This window comes from Puma concolor, chromosome C2 (genome assembly GCF_028749965.1).
Source record: "Puma concolor isolate L17-30 chromosome C2, mPumCon1.1.hap2, whole genome shotgun sequence".
NCBI classification, from domain to species: Eukaryota; Metazoa; Chordata; class Mammalia; order Carnivora; family Felidae; genus Puma; species Puma concolor.
This window is the reverse complement of record NC_141675.1, coordinates 113301762-113322491: the sequence shown is the minus strand read 5'-3', so window position 1 is coordinate 113322491 and position 20730 is coordinate 113301762. Positions and strand designations below refer to the sequence as shown.

At 37.2% G+C, this 20730-nt stretch overlaps 1 protein-coding gene across 3 annotated transcripts in view; it reads right to left on the bottom strand.

The window, feature by feature from the left end:
* Window positions 1-20730, bottom strand: part of DCBLD2 (discoidin, CUB and LCCL domain containing 2) — an 89854-nt gene that overhangs the window by 58355 nt on the left and 10769 nt on the right. For all 3 annotated transcript variants that reach the window (XM_025913744.2, XM_086675639.1, XM_086675640.1), the window contains exon 2: window positions 13029-13256. In XM_025913744.2, the coding sequence (XP_025769529.1) occupies window positions 13029-13256 (228 nt within the window). The remainder of the gene's footprint in view (window positions 1-13028; window positions 13257-20730) is intronic.

Below are 20730 nucleotides of genomic sequence, written 5' to 3'. Positions count from 1 at the left end.
CCCGGGCCAGTTCTCCACATGACTGTACCTAAGTAATGGCTGTCCCCTTTAAAGAGAGAAAGTCATACATTGGTTTGTTACAGTCCCCACCACTCCATAAAGTCCTCAATCCCGAAGCTCAGTTAGCATTTATCAGTGCAATGCTGTTACTACACTCACCCCATCCCCTGTTGGCAATGAGTTTGCATCCTCTTGCATAGAGCTTAGAGGTCTTAAGGTTATCAGATGTCTTTCAAAGTCTGTATTAACTATACTTTTGGTAGATAGTGAACAGCAATAAACTCTGGAAGTTGTTAAATGAAAATATTCTATATTCAAAAGAGGGAAGCAATCCCTCTGATGTGAAATAGATTAGAGGTGCTATTATTACTGCCATAAAACTTAAGAAATCCGATTTATGTTCTTGACTAAATGGAAGATCATTTAACTTACCCAAGAGGTCTGTCACAGAACAACACTCTCCTTACAAACTTGCAACTTAGAGAAGGTAGAGGGTGGGAGTTACTTGTTAGAGCAAAAGCACATCAAATCTGTCCACCTCCAATAGATGGAATAGATGGAAATGGAGTTTGCTTAGAGAATATCACTCCTAATTTACAAACTGATTCAGGCATGTGATTTTAGTGCTTATGTCCAGAAGCACTTCTAATCACAAAAACAATTCCAAATTTGGAACTTTCAAAGTAATTCATCAATGAACTGAGCCTCCGAATATCCAGGCACTGAGAGAGGTATGCACTAGGAATTTAGTGATGAAAGTAGACTGGCACACTGTTGCCCTTGGAAAGCTTAGTGTAGCAGAACAGGGCAAATGCACAGCTGAAGCCCCTAAAATGCATAAGAGGGCATTTTAATACCCAGAAAATGTTTAGAAAAGATGCTATCAGTAAGTAACGTCCACCAATAAGGATCACTGCCTTGTGCTTGGTGGGCCAGAGTGAGATGGAGGTATAAAATTAGCCATCTGACAGAGTGATTTCACATACTCTTCTTCCCCCCACCTTTTTAAAATTTTTATTTAATTTCTAGTTAGTTAACATACAGTGCAATATTGGTTTCAGGAACAGAATTCAGTGACTCATCACTTACATACAACACTCAGTGCTCATTATAACAAGTGCCCTTCTCAATAACCATCACCCATTTAGCCCATCCCCCACCCACCTCCCTCCATCAACCCTCTGTTCTGTTTAAATGCTTTTGGGAGAGGGAGGGAGGGAGGGGGGGAGGGGGGGGAGAGGAGAGAGAGAGAGAGAGAGAGAGAGAGAGAGAGAGAGAGAGAGAACGCGCGCGTGCTCGTGTGCATGTGTGTGTGTGGCGGGGGGACGGGACAGAGGATCCAGAGGAGGCCGTGCTGACAGCAGTGAGCCCAGTGAGCCCGATGCAGGGTTTGAACTCATGAACACTGAGATCATGACCTGAGATGAAGCTGGACGCACAATTGAGTCACCCAGGTGCCACTGATCTCCATCTTTGAGAGCCTCTTATGGTTTGTTTCCCTTTTTTCTCCCCCGCCTTATATATTCATCTGTTTTAAGTTCCATATATGAATGTAACCGTATATTTATCTCTTATTTTGCTTAGCTCTAGCTCCTAGCTCCATCCATGCTGTTGCAAATGGCAAGATTTTATTCTTTTTGATGGCTGAATAATAACTCGTTGTATATACAATAGCACATCTTTTTTATCCATTCAGTCGATGGACCCTTTGGTTCTTTCCCCAGTGTGGCTATTGCTGATAATGCCACTATGAACACTGGGGTGCATGTACCCTTTTGAACTTGTATTTTTGTATCCTTTGGGTAAATACCTAGTAGTGCAATTGCTGGGCCATACAGTAGTTCTATTTTTAACTTTTTGAGGAACTTCCATACTGTGTTCAAGAGTGGCTGCACCAGTTTGCATTCCCACCAAAAGTACAAAAGGTTCCCCTTTCTCCACATTCTCGCCAACATCTGTTCTTATGTTGTTAATTTTAGCCATTCTGACAGGTATGAGGTGGTATCTCATCGTGGTCGATTTGTATTTCCCTAATGATGAGTGACATTGAACATCTTTTCACCTGTTGGCCATCTGGATGTCTTCTTTAGAAAAATGTCTATTCATGTCTTCTCACCCTTAACTAGATCAGTTGTTTTTAGGGTGGTGAGTTTGATAAGTTCTGTATAGATTTTGAATACTAACCCTTTATCTTATATGTCATTTGCGAATATCATTTCCCATTCCATCAGTTGCCTTTTAGTTTTGATTGTTTCCTTCTCTATGCAGAAGCTTTTTATCTTGAGGTCCCAATAGTTCACTTTTGCTTTTGTTTCCCTTGCCTCGGGAGATGTGTCTAGTAACGAGTTACTCTAGCCTAGGTCAAACAGGTTGCTGCCTGTGCTCTCCTCTAGGATTTTGATAGTTTTCCCTGTCTCAAATTTAGGTCTTTCGTCCATTTTGAATTTTTGTATATGGTGTAAGAAAGTGGTCCAATTTCATTGTTCTGCATGTTGCAGAAGATGTCCAGTTTTCTCAGCACCATTTGTTGAAGAGACAGTCTTCTTTCCATGCGGTATTCTTTCCTACCTTATTGAAGATGAGTTGACCATATAGTTGTGGATCCATTTCTGGGTTTTCTATTCTGTTCCACTGATACAGTGTCTGTTTTTGTGTCAGTCCCATAGTGTCTTAATGACTACGGCTTGTAATACAGTTTCAAGTCCAGAATCAGGATGCCTCCAGCTTTGCTTTTCTTTTTCAGGATTGTTTTGGCGTCTTTTGTGGTTCCATATACATCTTAGGATTGTTTGTTCTAGCTCTGTGAAAAATGTCAGCAGTATTTTGATAGAATTGCATTAAATGTGTAGATTGCTTTGAGTCATGTTCTTCTTTTGAATGACTGTCTTCCCATAATGATTTCGATTATATGGTGACTAACAATAAGTTGCTTTTGGCTGGACTTAGCATTACCTTTAACTGTTTCAACAAAGACTTACATGGAGAAGATAATCATGGGAAGGTACAGATCTAATTTCCTTTTAAACAATATTGAGTCTATTTTTTTAGCATATATTTAAAAGAACAAGTAACAAATATTTACCATTTTTAAAAGCAATAGCAGTAACACCAATAATGGATTTGCCTTTACTTCTAAAAGACAGTGGTGACTACCTTAAAAGTATATTTTTCAGATGGGGCACCTGGGTGGTTCAGTCTGTTAAGTATCTGACTCTTGATTTCAGCTTAGGTCATGATCTCATGGTTTGTGAGTTAGAGCCCTGCATTGGGCTCCACTGACCAGCAAAGAGCCGGCTTGGGATCCTCTCTCTCTGCCCCTCCCCATTCATGCTCATTCTCTCTCTCTCTCTGTAAATAAATTAATTTTAAAAAATAATAAAATAAAAGTGTATTTTTCAGAGCACCTGACTGGCTCAGTCGGTTAAGTGTCCTGACTCTTGATTTTGGCTCAGGTCATGATCTCGCACTCATGAGATCAAGCCCCATGTTGGGCTCCATGCTGAGTGTGGAGCCTGCTTGAGATTTTGTCTCTCTCTCTCTCCCTCTCCCCCTTCTCTCCTGCCCTCTCTAAAAAAAGATATAAAATAAGAGGGTATTTTTGTATATCAAAAAAAATCATTGTGGATTTTGATTTCAGGAGAAGATGGTAATTTCAGTGTTATTTTTTCATGAATAAATGACAGACCCAGTATTTGTACATTTAAAAATAAAGTCCAGGGGCTCCTGGGTAGCTCAGCCAGTTAAGTGTCTGACTCTTGATCTTGGCTCAGGTTATGATCTCACGGTTCAAGTTCAAGCCCTGCACTGACAGTGTGGAGCCTGCCTGGGATTCTCTCCACCCCTCCCCTGCACTCTCTCTCAAAATTTTAACTCTCTCTCAAAACTCTTTTAACTCTCTCTCAAAACTTTAAAAAAAGTTTTTTAAATAAGATAAAAATAAAGTCCACATGGGAAAATGTACCTGGACACTTTTACTCCTACTTTTCCCATGCCATGTACAAAAATCAATTATACAAAAATCAATTATGGACCGATTGAAGATAATATGTGTAGAAAGGAAAACAATAAAGCTTTTTTTAGAGGAAAATGTTGGGAACAACTTCATGAGCTATGAGGGGCAAGGATTTTAAAAGAGAACACAAAAAATGGTAACCATAAACTTAAAAAATTAATAACTGAACATTAAAATGGTTAAAATTAAAGTCTACCAAAAGATACCAATAGGGAGATAAAAAGAAAGGCCATAGAAAAAGGGAACATATATGTGTATATATACACACATATGTGTACATATATATACACACACATATATATATACATACACACACACATTTTAAAGTTTACTTATTTCTGAGAGAGAGAGAGAGAGAGAGAGAGAGAGAGAGAGAGAGAAGGAGAACATGAGTGGGGGAGGAGCAGAGAGAGGGAGAGAGAGAATCCCAAGTTGTCTCTGCACTGTCAGCACAGAGCCCCACATGGGTTTGATCTTATGAACTGTGAGATCACGATCTGAGCTGAAATCCAGAGTGAGATGCTTAATCAACTGAGCCACCGAAGCACCCCAGAAGAATATATATTTTGCCTCAGTGGCTCAGTCAGTTGGGTGTCTGACTCTTGGTTTTGGCGTGGGTCATGGTTTTTAGTTTGTTGGTTTGGGCTTCATGTTGGACTCTGAGCTGGCAGTAAAGAGCCTGCCTGGGATTCTCTGTCTCCCTTTCTGTCTCTCCCTCAAAAGTAAATGGATATGGGGTGCCTGGGTGGCTCAGTCAGTTGAGCAACCGACTTCGGCTCAGGTCATGATCTCTCACATTTGTGAGTTCGAGCCCTGCGTCAGGCTCTGTGCTGACAGCTCGGAGCCTGGAGCCTGCTTCGGATTCTGTGCCTCCCTCTCTCTTTGCCCCTCCCCTGCTCATGCTCTGTCTCTCTGTCTCTCTCTCAAAAATAAATAAAACATTAAAAAGTTTAAAAAAAAAGTAAATGGATAAACATTAAAAAAAAATTAATACACATACCCCAAAGAACTCATGCCAGTATATAGAAAGAACTACTACAAATAAGAAAATGATCACCCAAAAGAAAAAAAAATGCATAAAATATTTCAACACTTTTCAGAAAAGATAGTCAAATGGCTAATAAACACATGAAAAGAGAATACTATGATTAGCCATCAGGGACATGCAAAGCAAAGCTACAATGTGGTATCAGCACACACACACACAAGAATGGTTAAAATGGCAAAAGGAGAGATAAGTAACTGGAATTCTCATACACAACTGATGTGTCTAAACCACTACAACCACAAAAGCATTCGGCAATATCTACTAAAGATGAACACATGCATATCTAGTGAACCAGCAACTCCTCTTCTAGATGTCGAACTGGACACTCACATTCACCAAAAGATGGGTAAGAAAATGCTCATAGCAAACAATCCGTGATAGACGAGAACTGGTTATATGGTCGATATAACTTAATCTCCTAATTGTTAGAAATTTAGATTGCTTCCAATTTCTATATAGTGAAAAATGTTGGAATAGACATCTTTAGTTTTTGAAATATTTCCTTAAGAAGGATTCTTAATATGTATTTCAAGACGGCTAGCCGAGTGAGCTATAACTACTAAGAGATTGCAACATTAAAAAAAGTACCAATTTCACTATATCCATGTGAACATAAAATTGTTATATATTTTTTACTAATTAAAAATTCAAGGAGGGAATATATTGAGTTTTAAAAATTTGCATTTCTTTAAGTACAGGTGCCTCTAATAATAACCTCTTAAAGAATGGGAGGAGCACATAACTTTTTATAACTATCTATGATGGTAACCAAAGGGCCTCGATGGAAAATTTTATAGCATTCATGTGGACCAAAATATTTACAAAGGAATACCAATCTTCCCCATCAAATTTTTCTTAGTAGGTTTTCTTTCTCTTAGGAAACTTACACTTTGAGGGTAAGACTTATCTTCTGGAAAGCAATCAAACCTCTGGACAGAAGAGAAAATCATTAATCTGTTTCTATTTTATTAATAAAAGCTCCTATAAATGTAGTGACTCAATGCTTTGGCTTTTATTAAGTTGATAGTTTCTTTCTTGATAGCTGGCAGAATTTCTCATACTAAGTATAATTAATATAAAAATGATGAGTCACAACAACGTACAGACTTCAGTAAAAACCAGATGTGTCGTCAAAGCATCACAGGTGAGACATACATAGCATACCATGAGATTTCTTTCAAAGCTTTTATAGAAAAATAAAATTGTCACCACTTAGGAGATGTCAAAGGCTTTTTATAGTATTTCCTGTAAAGGCCCACAAATAGGAATTCGTGGGTAGGACTGCACAGTAGCTTAAGTTTTATCCAGTTGAATCCTGCCAAAAAATGAGACAGTTGTCAATTCTTCACTGACATGCCTCAAACATTAGAGGAAACATTTTGAAGTGATAACATCATTTATACAGACAAAGTGTATTTTTTTTTTCTCTTCTAGGACACTAAGCTAGCTTGACCATTCCAGGGCACAAAGATTCACTACGGTATTTTGAATTGTGTATGGCTTCTGTACTTTGCAATGCTACAAACAACCTCATATGATACACCTCGGCATTAGGGACAAATCCAGATTAAATTTAAATTTCCACTGAGCCTTCTCATGAAAACTATCCACAGGAATCCATGTATTTTCATGATGAACAGATATGAGATGCCTTTTGCCTTTCTGACGACTTGTTTTCATAGGCTAGGACTTTATCTCACATAAAACTGTGTGGCTCTTACATGTATCATTCAAGATACCTACACTCGTTAAGATTACCCACCATTTCTTCAATTCCTGCTTATGGAAAACTGCTCTAAATGGAAAATGTTAGCAATGATGACTGTATTGTAATACTTTTACTGCTTTCAAATGAAAGAGTACTTATCACTTTATTTTGACATAAAATAATTATTTTTTACAAAGACAACTTTAAAAAAAGGAGGAAGACACTCAAAGGGTCACAGACCAGTAAAGCATAGCAACAGATTTCAGGGAGTCTAAGAATAACCTAAGTGGTAGAAGTCAATGGGTAGAAGACCCATTGGGGAAGACAAAGATGATCAAGGTATCCCATGCACAGCCAGAAAATACTGGGAAAAACAATCCACTGGTAAATGAGAATACTGACTTCAGGGAAGGAACTTAAGAGCGCAGAAATCCTCAGTAGTGCAATTTTGGAAAGGAAACACTTCAGGGGAGAAGTAGGTTAAAAGCAATAGAGAGGAATTCTTTGGAATATACATTGTAAAGGAGAGAAAAAGCAAAGCAAGAGGGAAAAATTTAGAATCCTGCAAGATGAAAGAAAGAAAGAAAGAAAGAGAAAGAAAGAAAGAAAGAAAGAAAGAACAGAACACAACTCCTCCTCCACCTCAACCTCTTTTCTAGAAAAAGAAAGTACCTACTACACTGGCAGAAGAGGGCTATCATGAACCTATCACAAACTATAAAGTAAATAAAGCACTGCAAACTAACACCCTTGTCCACACAAATACCTAGCTACAGCCTTTATCTACTTAAAAAAATATATAGTATACAAACAAAATATGAGAATCCCTACAATTCAGTTTATGGAAACCTCCTCCCACTAAAAAAACAGTGGTAAAGCAGAAGGAAACTGAACATTCCAAACTTAATGTTACGTCCTCAAACAATTGGAGATATGATAAAACCACTTGAAACAGAAAATCAAAAACTAAAAACAGAGATGGACAAAATCTGAAAGAACTAAGAGCTGGTCTCACAAAACAAAGAAATGACAAAATTACATAAAAAGTAAAGACCATATTTATGCACGAAGTGCACAAGGAATAATGGATTCTAATGAAAACATGATAATGAATATTGAAAAAAAGAATAAAAATAGATTGAAAAGGAAATAAAAAACTAAAAGGACTGGTGAGAATGTGGCTGAAAGGGCAAGGAAGATCTAATTTTCTTACACTTAAAATCAAAAAAAGATCCACAAGACAATGGAACAGAATATTAAAAGTATCATCCCACAAAACTTTCCCGAAGTGAAAGATCTGTATCTATATATTGAAACAGGTCACTGGATATCAATGAAAACCAGCCCACAATGATCACCTTCAACACATATCCTTGTAACACTATTAAGACTTTAAAGGTAAATAAACTTCTCAAAAATCAATACAAAAAGTCTGGTGATAATGGAAGAGTATTTATTTTTTTAATTTTTTAAAATGTTTACTTATTTATTTTTGACAGAGAGCAGGCTCTGTGCTGTCCATAGGGAGCCCGACACAGGGCTCAATCCCAGATCATGACTTGAGCCAAAATCAAGAGTTGGACACTTGTCTGAGCTACTGAGGCACTCCAGAAGAGTATTTAAAAATAAATCAATAAACTCAAAGAAAGAACATGTGAATCAAGGACATATTTACATAAAATCAAATTGATCCTCAAGTCTTCATGTAATACAAATTTAAAAATAAGCAGTTTTTTTAAAGGTTTATTTTTGAGAGAGACAGAGCACGAGCAGGGGAGGGGCAGAGAGAGACGGAGACACAGAATCCGAAGCAGGCTCCAGACTCTGAGCTGTCAGCACAGAGCGTGACATGGAGCTTGAACCCACGAATCATGAGACCATGACCTGAGCCGAAGCTGGAGGCTTAACTGAGCCACCCAGATGCCCCTAAAAAGCAATTTTAAACATGCAAGAAATTCTGCACCCATAAGTTCTGCTTCAAGAATCAATCTAGTCTAAGATGAATTTTACCCATTCACAGTATGACTGGGAGAACTTGTGCAAAAGGCTGAAAATGAACATTTGTTATTTTTATTTGCTTATTTAAAAAAAATTTTCTTAATGTTTATTTATTTCTGAGACAGAGACAGAGCATGAGCAGGGGAGGGGCAGAGAGAGGGGGACACAGAATTCGAAGCAGGCTCCAGGCTCTGAGCTGTCAGCACAGAGCCCGACACGGGGCTCGAGCTCACAGACTGTGAGATCATGACCTGAGCCGAAGCCGGACGCTCAACCGACTGAGCCACCCAGGCGTCCCCATTTGTTATTTTTAAATACAGAAGTAGAGAAGCGCCTGGGTCGCTCAGTTAGGTAAATGTCTGATTTGAGGTCAGGTCATGATCTTGAAGTTCATGACTTTGAGCCCCACATTGGGCTCCATATTGACGGTGTGGAGCCTGCTTGCGATTCTGTCTCTCTCCCTCTCAACCTCTCCCTGCCCCTCCCCAACTTGCACTCCCTCTCAAAATAAATAAATAAACCTTAAAAAATTAAAACAAAACAGATCCAGAAAAGTTAGAGAGGGGTTGAAGAATAAGAGGTTATATAATGTAGGCTGCATGTTATGAATTTATGTTCTAACAGAGTAAAAGTAGGGAAAAGAAGAGAGGAAAAGAGGAGGTAGAATAGTTCATTGAATGTTATGTAGCAGGTAGCACAGACAATTGGTAGGAGTTAAAGAACACCATCAAAAAAAGACAAATCCGCGGCGCCTGGGTGGCTCAGCCGGTTAAGCACCCAACTTCAGCTCAGATCATGATCTCACAGTCTGTGAGCTCGAGCCCCACGTCGGGCGCTGTGCTGACAGCTCAGAGCCTGGAGCCTGCTTCAGATTCTGTGTCTCCCTCTCTCTGACCCACCCCCATTCATGCTCTGTCTCTCTCTGTCTCAAAAATAAATAAACATTAAAAAAATTGTTTTAAAAAATAGTATAAATTGAAAGATAACACTTAGAACAAAATTATAAAACTTATTAAACTCCAAAAGCAGTTTTAAAATAAAAAGGAAAGAAAACAATGTAAAGAAATACGAACAAGGTGTGCCTGGGTGACTCAGTCAGTTGAAGTGTCTGACTCTTAATTTCAGCTCAGGTCATGATCCCAGGGTCATGGGATCAAGCCCCACGTCAGGCTCTGAGCTAAGCATGGAGCCTGCCTAAGACTCATATTCTCTCTCTCTCTCTCTCTCTCTCTCTCTCCCCCCTCCCCCTCTGTTTCACTCCCCCACTTTCACTCTCTCTCTCAAACCAAAAAAAAAAAAAAAACCAAAAGAAAGAAATAAGCACAACAAATACATATAATTATAGCTTAAAATACGATAAACTTGAGATAAAACATTCTAATTTTATAAATAAGTGCAAATGGGCTTAACTATCAAAAAAAATTTTTTTTCAATTTACTTCACAAAATAAACTGTGAAAAATGTGCTACATACAAGAAACACATACAAAACAAAATGATATAGAAAGGCTAAAAATAGCAAAGCAGGTATACCAGGCAAATGAAAACAGTAAGAGACAAGAAGGAGGATATGCAGACATTGAGAGACAAAGAATTCAACCAAAAGTATTATTAGACATGACAAAGGAAATGTCTAATGCTGGAGGTCACAATTTCAAATAAAGATATTATAATCAAGAATATTTATGCAACACTGCAACTCCCGTAAAAGCAAAATCCCAAGGAAAAACAGGAAAAAAGAGACATACCAATCAAGTAGGTAAAAATAAAGATATGTGTAGAAAATCTAAACAGAAGGGCGCGTGGGTGGCTTAGTCGGTTAAGTGTCCGACTTCAGCTCAGGTCATGATTTCATGGTTTGTGAGTTTGAGCCCCGCATCAGGCTCTGAGATGACAGCTCAGAGCCTGAAGCCTCCTTCAGATTCTGTGTTTCCCTCTCTCTCTGCCCCTCCCCTGCTTGTGCTATGTCTCTCTCTCAAAAATAAATAAACATTAAAAAAAGTTAAAAAAAAAAAAAGAAAATCTAAACAATAAATAAGACAAATCTTCTGAATGTATATCAAACTTTGCATCTTGATATTAGCAAATAAACCTTCTCAAGCATACACGGGACATTCATAATAAAGGTTGTATATTAGGTTATGCAGAAAATATTAGCAAGCTCCATGAAATAGTGATATCCCTTCCAACCACACTCAGAAATATTTATGACCACAATGCAGTAAAAATAAAAATTATTAACAGCAGCAAAGAAAGGTACTTCCAACAGGAAATAAATCTACTTATGTATTATTTACCCAATAGTAAACAGTTAGTGGGTAAAAGGGAAATACAAAACAAATTACAGAATTCCAAAAAAGTATTGATAACACTATAAATCAATCTGTGGCATATCAAATTAAACCCCACAGCTTTAGACATACTTATCAATAAAAATGAAAGAATGTAAATGAATTAAAATTCTTTTCTAAAAGCTCAGAAATAAATGGCAAAATAAACTCAAAAAGAGTATAATGAAGAAAATGAAATAACGGAACTAGAAACAAAGATTAATAAGGGAGAGAAAAAAGAACAGATCTAAATACAGTTAATAAATCAAATTCCATTTTTTGAAGAAACAAAATAGGCAAACCACTAGCTGACATGGGAAAAAAAAAGAGTACAAATAAAGAAAACAAAAAATGTCATGAAGAAAATAACCATTGACAAAACCACTGAAATAACCATTAGAAAAAAAGCCATAGGATTCTATTTTGCAGACATCACTGCAAATGAATTTGAAGACCCAGGTGAACTGGGTAATTTACCAGGCAAACAACTTACTAAAACTGAATTACTTAAAGATAAAATCCGAAACAGATCATACTTAGAAAAAATAAAGAAGGGGCACCTAGGTGACTCAGTTAAGCATCTGAGTCTAGGTTTTGGCTCAGGTCATAATCTCACAGTTTGTGAGTTCGAGTCCTGCACCAGACTCTGCACTGTCAGTGTGGAGGATTAATTACTTGGGATTCTTTCTCTCTCTGCTCCTCCCTCTGCTCGCATGCTCTCTCTTAAAATAAGTAAATAAGCTTAAAAAAAAAAAAGGAAAAAAGAAAAAATAATAAAGAATGACCCTACCAAAAAACAAAAAAAAAAAGAAAAAAAAAAAAAAAAAAGCACCAGGCCTTGCTCCCACAGGTAAGAGGCCAAAAAATAGAGAAGACATGAAGGATTAGACCAGAGATGGGGAAGAGGCGAGAGGATGAACATCACACTTAAAGATACTGGGTTCCAATTATACTTCTAAAAGACATTTTATACATTTGTACCAATCAATGTTTCCAAATTAACTCAGAAAGAATTCAAGATTTGTTTATGATGTTATACATTTGTACCAATCAATGTTTCCAAATTAACTCAGAAAGAATTCAAGATTTGTTTATGATGTTAGCTCACCCAAAGAGTCTTAGATTTTTTCTGCCTTTCCTAAAACAAAGGGACTGATCTCTAAAAGCCAAAGGTTCTTACCTTAACGACAGAGTAGATTCTCCTGGGAAGCTTTTAAAATACAGGGGCGTGGGTCCCACCCAATCAATTCTGATTCAACTGGTCCAGGATGGGGACCAGGTATACAGTATTATTTAAAGTCTTTCCAGGTGACTCTAATATGCAGGCATAATTGAAAACCACTGATCTTAGCTAAGAATAACAACTATAGTAGCTAATATTTACTAAGCATATATTATGTGTTAGGTACTCTTCTTAGCACTTTACATGTTACTAATTCATTCTCTATTTTACAAATGAAAAAACAGGTCAGGTAACTCACCCAAAGTCACACATATGCTAACAGCAGAGAGAGGGTTTAATACCAGGCAGTTTGGATCCAAAACCCATGCTTTAATCACCATGATATACTGCCTCCTAAGTGTGAATTATGCGTGAATTATACCTGTATTCTTCAGTTGCAAATAAAGTGATCAGGAAAAAAACAAAACAAAGAAATGAGATAATTAATGTCCTCCTTCTTGGAAGCAGTACATCCTGCTTGCAAAAGTACATCCTGTTGCAAAAGTACCAACAAGCTTATTTGGAGAGTAAATAAACAGACAAGAATCTTCTCTTCCCAAAAGGTTCAAATTGAGATTTCCACACATGGTCCACACAAATAATTTCTTACATATCATCCTATACAACCTAGTTATTCAATGTCAAGTATCAAACATTGCTTTAGCTTTAAAACTCAGGGCAGTGATGTACATTTACAAGAAAAATTCCTACCTATTTCAGTTCTGCTAACTCCAATGCCATTATAAATTCTCAAGTAATTAAAATGACAAGAATCAGAATCTTCAATGTCAAAGTCACCAAATTTGATGCGCACTCTCTCTCCCATCTTTACACGGATCTCCCATTCACAAACGGTGCTGTTGGGATAGGTCTGTGGGTAGTTTATGGACATGAGGGTCCCACTTTCAGGGCCTAGTACAGTATGTCCACATCCATCACCTTAAAAAAAAAAAAAAAGAGTTAAAAGAACGATAAATTATTATTACATCTTTAACTTATACTATAAATAATCAGGATTTTTTTGTGAAAATTTAAAAATATGTATGACAGATATTTTATGCCACCAATACTTTCCTTACACAAGATAAAAGGGATGATAGAGTTCTTAATATATCTACTCACAGGAGCCAAGAGAGAAGCCAGGTAAGGTCAAAATGATCAATGATTATCCTTATTCAAAGAACTTTCCAATCTGAATAAACAGATTTATTAGCTTAACAATATATTTATACACATATCACAATTCCAATCTTTAAAAGAGTATTAATTCATAGTAACTGTTCAAAGACAACATAAACTATAAAAATAAAAGTATGTGATCAGCTTCATCCATTTATTTATAAATATAAACCTTTCTAAAATCTGTGAGAAGACTAAAGGTTATGCAGATTACTGATCACAGTATTACAAGGCATTCATCCTTGAAGGCATTAAAGCAATATTTAATGAAATTTAATTTTACATTCTACTGAAATTGGACTTTGGAGTACTCCCCCTCCTAAAACCTCACTTTTTCCTACCAAATGAGGAGGAAAAAATGGCATTTGTACATCATGAAACATTAGGAAAAATAACCTTCCTATCTTGGTAGCAGCAGGATTTGCTCCAGCAATTCGTTCTGCAACTGGATATGGGGACTCAGGTAACTTAACATAGTACTATTATTTGCACCCTTCCCTTTCTCATAAAAAGTGGTATTTGGGCACCTAAAAGAGGCATGCAGTGGTAAGAAGTTTCAGGTGCTGCTCCAATTGTACCAGTCAGCATTCCTTAATGATGGGATTCAATGATGAATCTCTTTTAAATCTCTAAAAGGAAGATGGGTACACTCTACTAAAACGATAGTATTTTTTCGTTCAAAAATAGCCACCTATAATCACCTTTGGAATAATTCAGTACTTACACAAAAAAACTATACTAAAAGTGACAGTGCTGAGTTTTATTTATTTATTTTTTAAATGTTTATTTTTGAGAGAGAGAATGATCAGGGGAGGGGGAGAGAGTGAGAGCGAGAGAGAGAGAGAGAGAGAGAGATTGAGAGAGAGAGAGAGAGAGAGAGAGAGATTGAGAGAGAGAGAGAGAGAGAGAGAGAGATTGAGAGAGAGAGAGAGAGACAGAATCTGAAGCAGGCCCCAGGCTCTGACCTGTCAGCACAGAGCCTGATGCGGGGCTTGAACTCACGAACTGTGAGATCATGACCTGAGCTGAAGTCGGACGCTTAGCCAACTGAGCCACCCAGGCACCCCAGTGCTGAGTTTTAAAGTCAATATAGATATAGATGGCTGTAACAGAATTTTCTCTTATGTTGATTTATTATTTTTAAGAACAATGCAGTGCTGGTATCATTTGCTAGAATAAAAGCTTTAAAGGCCTGTAAGAAGTTAATACAGTATCTAGCAAGTAGTTGCAAAATAAATGTTTATTAATTGGATGTATAAGGAAATTGTACATGAACCAATGAAAAAGTAATTTCAAACCAGTCTCAAAACTAAATTTTTTGAAAAGTTTTTTTTTTTTTTTTTTTTTTTAAGTTTATTTGAGGAAGATAGAGAGAGTGTGAGCAGGGGTGGGGCAGAGGGAGAGAGGGAATCCCAAGCAGACTCCATAGGGTCAGAGCAGAGCCAGATGTGGGGCTCGAATTCACAAAACTGAGATCATGACCTGAGCCAATATCAAGAGTTGGGACACTTAACCGACTGAGCTACCCAGGCACCCCTCAAAACTAACTTTAATAAAAGAACACTCTGTATAAGCTTATGATGGCAATACTTTATATCCTTTCCTGATCAAGCAATTCTCAAATCTGTCCTAGTATTGTTAGCCTACTTTTTAATGTTTAATTTTGAGACAGAGAAAGAGAGTGCATACACAGAGGAGGCATTTGACAAAGGATCCAAAGCGGGCTCCATGCTAATAGCAGAGTCCGACACGGAACTCAAACCCATGAACCTTGAGATTATGACCTGAGCAAAGGTCTGGATACTTAACTGACTGAGCCACCCAGGCGCCCCTAGCCTATTTTAAAGGCCGATACTAGCAATCTGGCTTCCTGAACGAATATCTCACATAAAGCTCAGCTTTTGAGCAATGTTAAAACTTCAGCTCTCTCTACACCTGCTTTCATTCTACACACAAAAACTAGGCATAGCCACTCAATGATATATAAAGGCACCATGAAATAAACATGTGAGTTTTTGTGATATATTCACTGATATTTTGCAAATATAAAATGTAAATGTTAGATAACTTAGAAGAAAAAAAACCCACAAATTTTTCCCTGAAACCATCAAGAAAATACCTTGAATATCTCTGAGTATCATCCAAATTAGAAACACAGGGATATAAAAACTGTCTCTGTAAAAATAAATGAATTGTAATATAAATAACTTTTGAATAATCATTAACATTTTTCCTTAGAGAAAAAAAAACTATCCCCTAAGACAAAGTTTCTAACGTTATGAAACTAGTTTGAAATGTTTTCTTAATACTGAAAAGATGAAAATGTGCTTTCTGGAATGCTTAAATCTTTGAAAAGCAGCCGCTGAACAAATGAAATAACTCAAAATATAAATGTATTTTCTTTAGTGAATAGAACTAAAGCAGCTTTTTAAGTGTCTGGAAGTGTTGATGGATTTCAGGAAGCCAAGAATTTCCTATTAACAGCTGAATTCATGACTTAGTAATGGCAGATTGTCCCAACTAACGAATTCCCCATAGGCTATTATTTAACTTAAGGTTGCCATTTTAAGATGAATTTTACAAAAGTACAAGCAGTGTTAGTAATTTTTATGTCTTTATGCTCATATTTATGTTTGATTCTCAATAAGTAATACACAAAATGTTTCTTGCCCTTTCCTCTATAAAGCACAATTTCTACAAGTCAACAAAATAAATATAACTGATGAAAAACAGGACTTTTACATGCATCCTGATGAAGAAAACAATTAAAATGGAGAGGTCTTTTTTCAGTATCTTGTGTAGGGGGAGGGCATGAACAGTCCACAAGTAACGTGCCAAGAATGTTCTAAAATATGTGATGGAGTTCAGAGCTTCCTCCTCCAGCAAAAAGATGATATGCACCAGAAACCAAAGTTAAGAGAGTCTCAAATCTACTACTACAGTGAACGAGTTTGAATGTTTCATATGCCCAAGACTTTGATAAATTTACCTGACAAGATAAATAGCTTAGCTGGTCTGGATATACACTTATTGCTATGAAGTATATGTTTAGAATATTCCAGTTTGAAAGGGGAAGCTGGGCTTATACATTATCACTAGGCCAGCAGTTCTCAAATGTTTTTCTCAGTTATTCCCAAATAAGAAATACATTTTACATTGTATGCCTACACCCATGCATATACAATCCTGACCTACTCTGGTCCCCACCAGCACTCAGAAAACCACTGTACTAGGCATCCAGAGGTCATAATGTTGAATTCTCAAAGAAAGACCCTGTCCTCACTTTTACCCCCAAATTAGAAAATGTGCTTGCCGTTTATTTTCACAGTTCTTAAAAGCAAATCCTATTCTGCACAATACTTAAAATAACAAAGTATTTAAAAGTAAAACTAAAATCTGGAAAATATTATTTATCAACTAATCACCTAATACACTCAGAGCAGTGGTGCTCAAATGGGGGGTGAGGGGGAGGCTCCCACGGGAGCAATTTTACCTCCCATTTGGCAATGTCTGGAGATATTTTTGGTTGCCACAACTGAGGGGGTGGGATCCTACTGGCATCTGGGGGTACAAGTCAAGAATGCTGCTAAAGATCCTACAATGTGCACAGGACAGCCCCCAGAATAAAGGGTTGATGTTACATGTCAGGAGTACTGGGGTTGAGAAGACTGACTTGGAGCAAAGGCTAGGACAACTCAGACAGAAGATCTGAGTGAGTTCTTGGCTGGGTTTCCTTTGGCCCAAAGGATAATGCTGTTCTGTCCACTAAGGGTACAACCTAGGGCATACTCTCCCTGCTGTGGTCAGTAGTTACACTAAAGAGTTTTACAGTCCCACTTCCCAATTTTTGTAAGTCAATGGAGGTTAAAGGAGAGAAAACGTCCTTTTTATTAGCCTACAACCCTGGAATAACTTTTTTTCTGGGTCAGGAGCTCTTAAAATTAGGGTTTAAAAAAGGGTGCGAATAGGGTCAGGAGTAAGTCTCCTAATTTTCTGCTTAGCTTTGTATGTTGGAAAGAATAATGATCTGTGACCAAGCTACACTGCCTCTTGTTATTCATTTTCACGAGGCAGAATTGACAAAGACAGCATAACTACTATGGGGAAAAAAAACTTTCACATGGTTTTCCTAGGACCAATCCATACACTATCACCCATTAACTCCAACATCACCAAATCTTTCTCCTTCTCAACTCCATCACCACCACCATCGCTGCCAGCTTCTCCTCCTCCCCCTCCTCCTCTAGATGGTCTCCATGAAAGTATAACTGACCATCCAGGATAGAAGCCTGTCAATGTAATTTTTGAATTTCAATTTTATTTCAGTGAAGAAGAAACACTGGAATTTGATCTCACTGCTCCTTTGTTTGGCTGCAGATTTATCTAGGGAATTACTCATAGAACATGTGTTCACTTCCTCTGAAGAGTCTAAGGTCAGATGTGTTAAGCCAGATACAAGTTTTGGTATTGTTCCAGGAAAATAACTGAGTATTTTTTTAAACTACGTATCCCTAGAGAAAACAGAAAGAACATTAAACATATTTAAATAATAACGTATTAATACAATAAAGAAGATATGCTTATTTCAGGCTTCTCTAAACTTCAAATCAAATGTGGTTTTTTTGCATACATGCTCATGATACTGATTACATGTGACCTTGCAGCCACCCCCATATTTTAGTCACACTAATACAGAATATAAATCATACTAATGACTGAATCGTATTAACACAAACACTGTATGACTTCTAAAAATACCTTCTTCAACACCAAACACAAATGCAGGATGCTTGCACAAATAATGCCACAAATGTAGAGCAATGTAACTTTCATGATGACCGTCATGAACTGGGAAAGGTTCAGACTTTTCCAGCAAGCTTTCAAGGATTTTTTCTTTTTTAATCATTATGAACAGGTGAGTCTGACTACACTTGCTCTAAATAAGTGTGTCATTTCTGTCACATCTTCTAATGCATCTGTGAGATCTTATAAGCTGGAAAAAGAGGCATTTAGAGTAGAAAAGCATTCAAAGGAGTAACTTGCAAGAGTTAACTAAAACATCCTATTTCATTTGGATACGATGAAGATTTTTAGTGTAATATTTAGCATTGTGAATTTTTGGACTGAAGTATTCTATGAGTCCTATTACTATAAGATTTTTAAAATTGCATCACTACATATCTCAAATAAATAATTCAAGGTACTACTTTAATTCCACTCATTTTTTAAAAATACTACATAAGATGGACATGCTCGGAGAGCCTAAAGAAGGTCAATGTGACAATTTTTAGAAAAAGAAATAGCTCCCAGCTTCATTCTTTTTTAAGCCCAAACTATTCTCTGCATGTGTGATAATTTACAAAATTGAATTACATGAAGGAACGTGAGAAGTATAAATCCTCTTTAACCCCCACTAAGCACACATCCTACTTAGAACATAATGGTTAGGCAAATGAGCTCTGGAGTCCTGGCATGATTTTAAATGCCCTATCCAGCACTCACTGTGACTTTCAGAAGGTTATTTATTGCTGCTAAATCTCAGCTCCCTAAAATGGGGATACAAACAATTCAAACACAAAGGGCACAAATTAAATGAGACATAGTATGAAAACACCTAGTACTGAGGGCCTAACCTATAATAATGCGCTCAATAAACACTCTTTTGTTTGAGGGTACCATTCCAGTCATAAAAGACCAGAAAGGCTTTTGCCCGTCATACGTAGATACAGGGCATTTGGCTACAATCTAGCTAAAGTAACAGAACAACTGTCCATTACTTTAGGAAATGTACAGCAGCTTTAAAGTTTCAAGCGTAGTGTTCTTGTGAAAAGTATAAACCCAAGAGAAAGTAACTCTCACTGAACTTCTCAGGGATGACCTCTACTTCTCTTCAGTAACTCTCCCAATCACAAGCCGGGCTTTGTTTTTGCCATTATTAGAGATACTCTCACCCACCTGTGAAAACTCAAACACTTTAAAGTCTCAACTAGTCAGTCTTCTTATACCCACATACTTTCCGTGAACTTGACTTCTCTCTTTTCTCCCAGTCTATTAATCTTGTCCTGGCCTCATGTCTTTCCCTACACAGCCTAGGCTTCATGTCCAGTATGTTAACTACCCCTTCCTGGTACTCTCAATTCCTAGCCATTGTGTCCTTCTTGAGTATCTACCTGTCAAACCCTCAACCCTGGTTCACATATCCTCTCTCTGCCAAAGAGCTGAGCACTACTGTGAAAACACACACACACACACACACACACACACACACACACACACACTCCAGGGGGATAGGTGTCATTAGAGTGATGAGTTCCAATCTCAGAAGGGCACTCACAGCCACTCAGTATTCTCTTATTCAGTGGTTCTCAAAATGCAATCAACATTAAAATCACCTCAGGGCTAATTAAATTAAAGGTTCTCAGGTTCCCCCCATCTCCATAGATTCTACTAAGTATGTCAGAAAAATTATCTTAAACTTAGACATTGGTTAAAAAAAAAATGGTCAACAGCATATCTTCTAAATGTCACAGAAGCTAAAAGCTGCCCAAGGAATATAGGGCAAAATAGTTATTTGGATTTGCTATATTTATCACTGCTTAAAGGTCCCAGTTTTCATTACATGTTAATGTATATAGTTTCTTATCTGGTAGAGATGCAAATCATTTCTGTGCAGCTGAAAAGATAATCCAAAGGTTAGTTTATGACCCTATTGGCCCATTACCCAGATTTAGCAATTTAGCAATCACATCTAATCTGGCAATCACATCCTGTAACACCTGGTTTCTCAAATACTCTTAGGACAGGTTTTAACACCTTACTGATTCTCTCATTAATGAATGAACTGAATAAAATCTTTGACACGTGTTCATTTTATATTTGCATGGCATGATTTTGCCTCTTTTGCAAATTCTAACCTGTAAAACAGCTTGTCAGTGGGAGCTAGGTTTTGCAATTTAACAAATCATAAGACACTAACAATAACGGCAACAACAACAAAACCCACAAAAAACTCTTTCCACCCAGTGTACCCTGACCTCTACCATCTTCTCGCTCACTTTTCCTTTCTTTTACAAAGAAGTTTCTTCTAGTCTCCATAGTTGACGTCTTACTTCTTTGCTTCCTGTTCTAAGTTCCAATGCACTGCAATTCAGCTTCCAAAAAGAAAAGTTTAAGTCCTAATTTTTGGTACCAATGAATATAACCTTATTTGGAAACAGGGTCTTAACAGATGTCA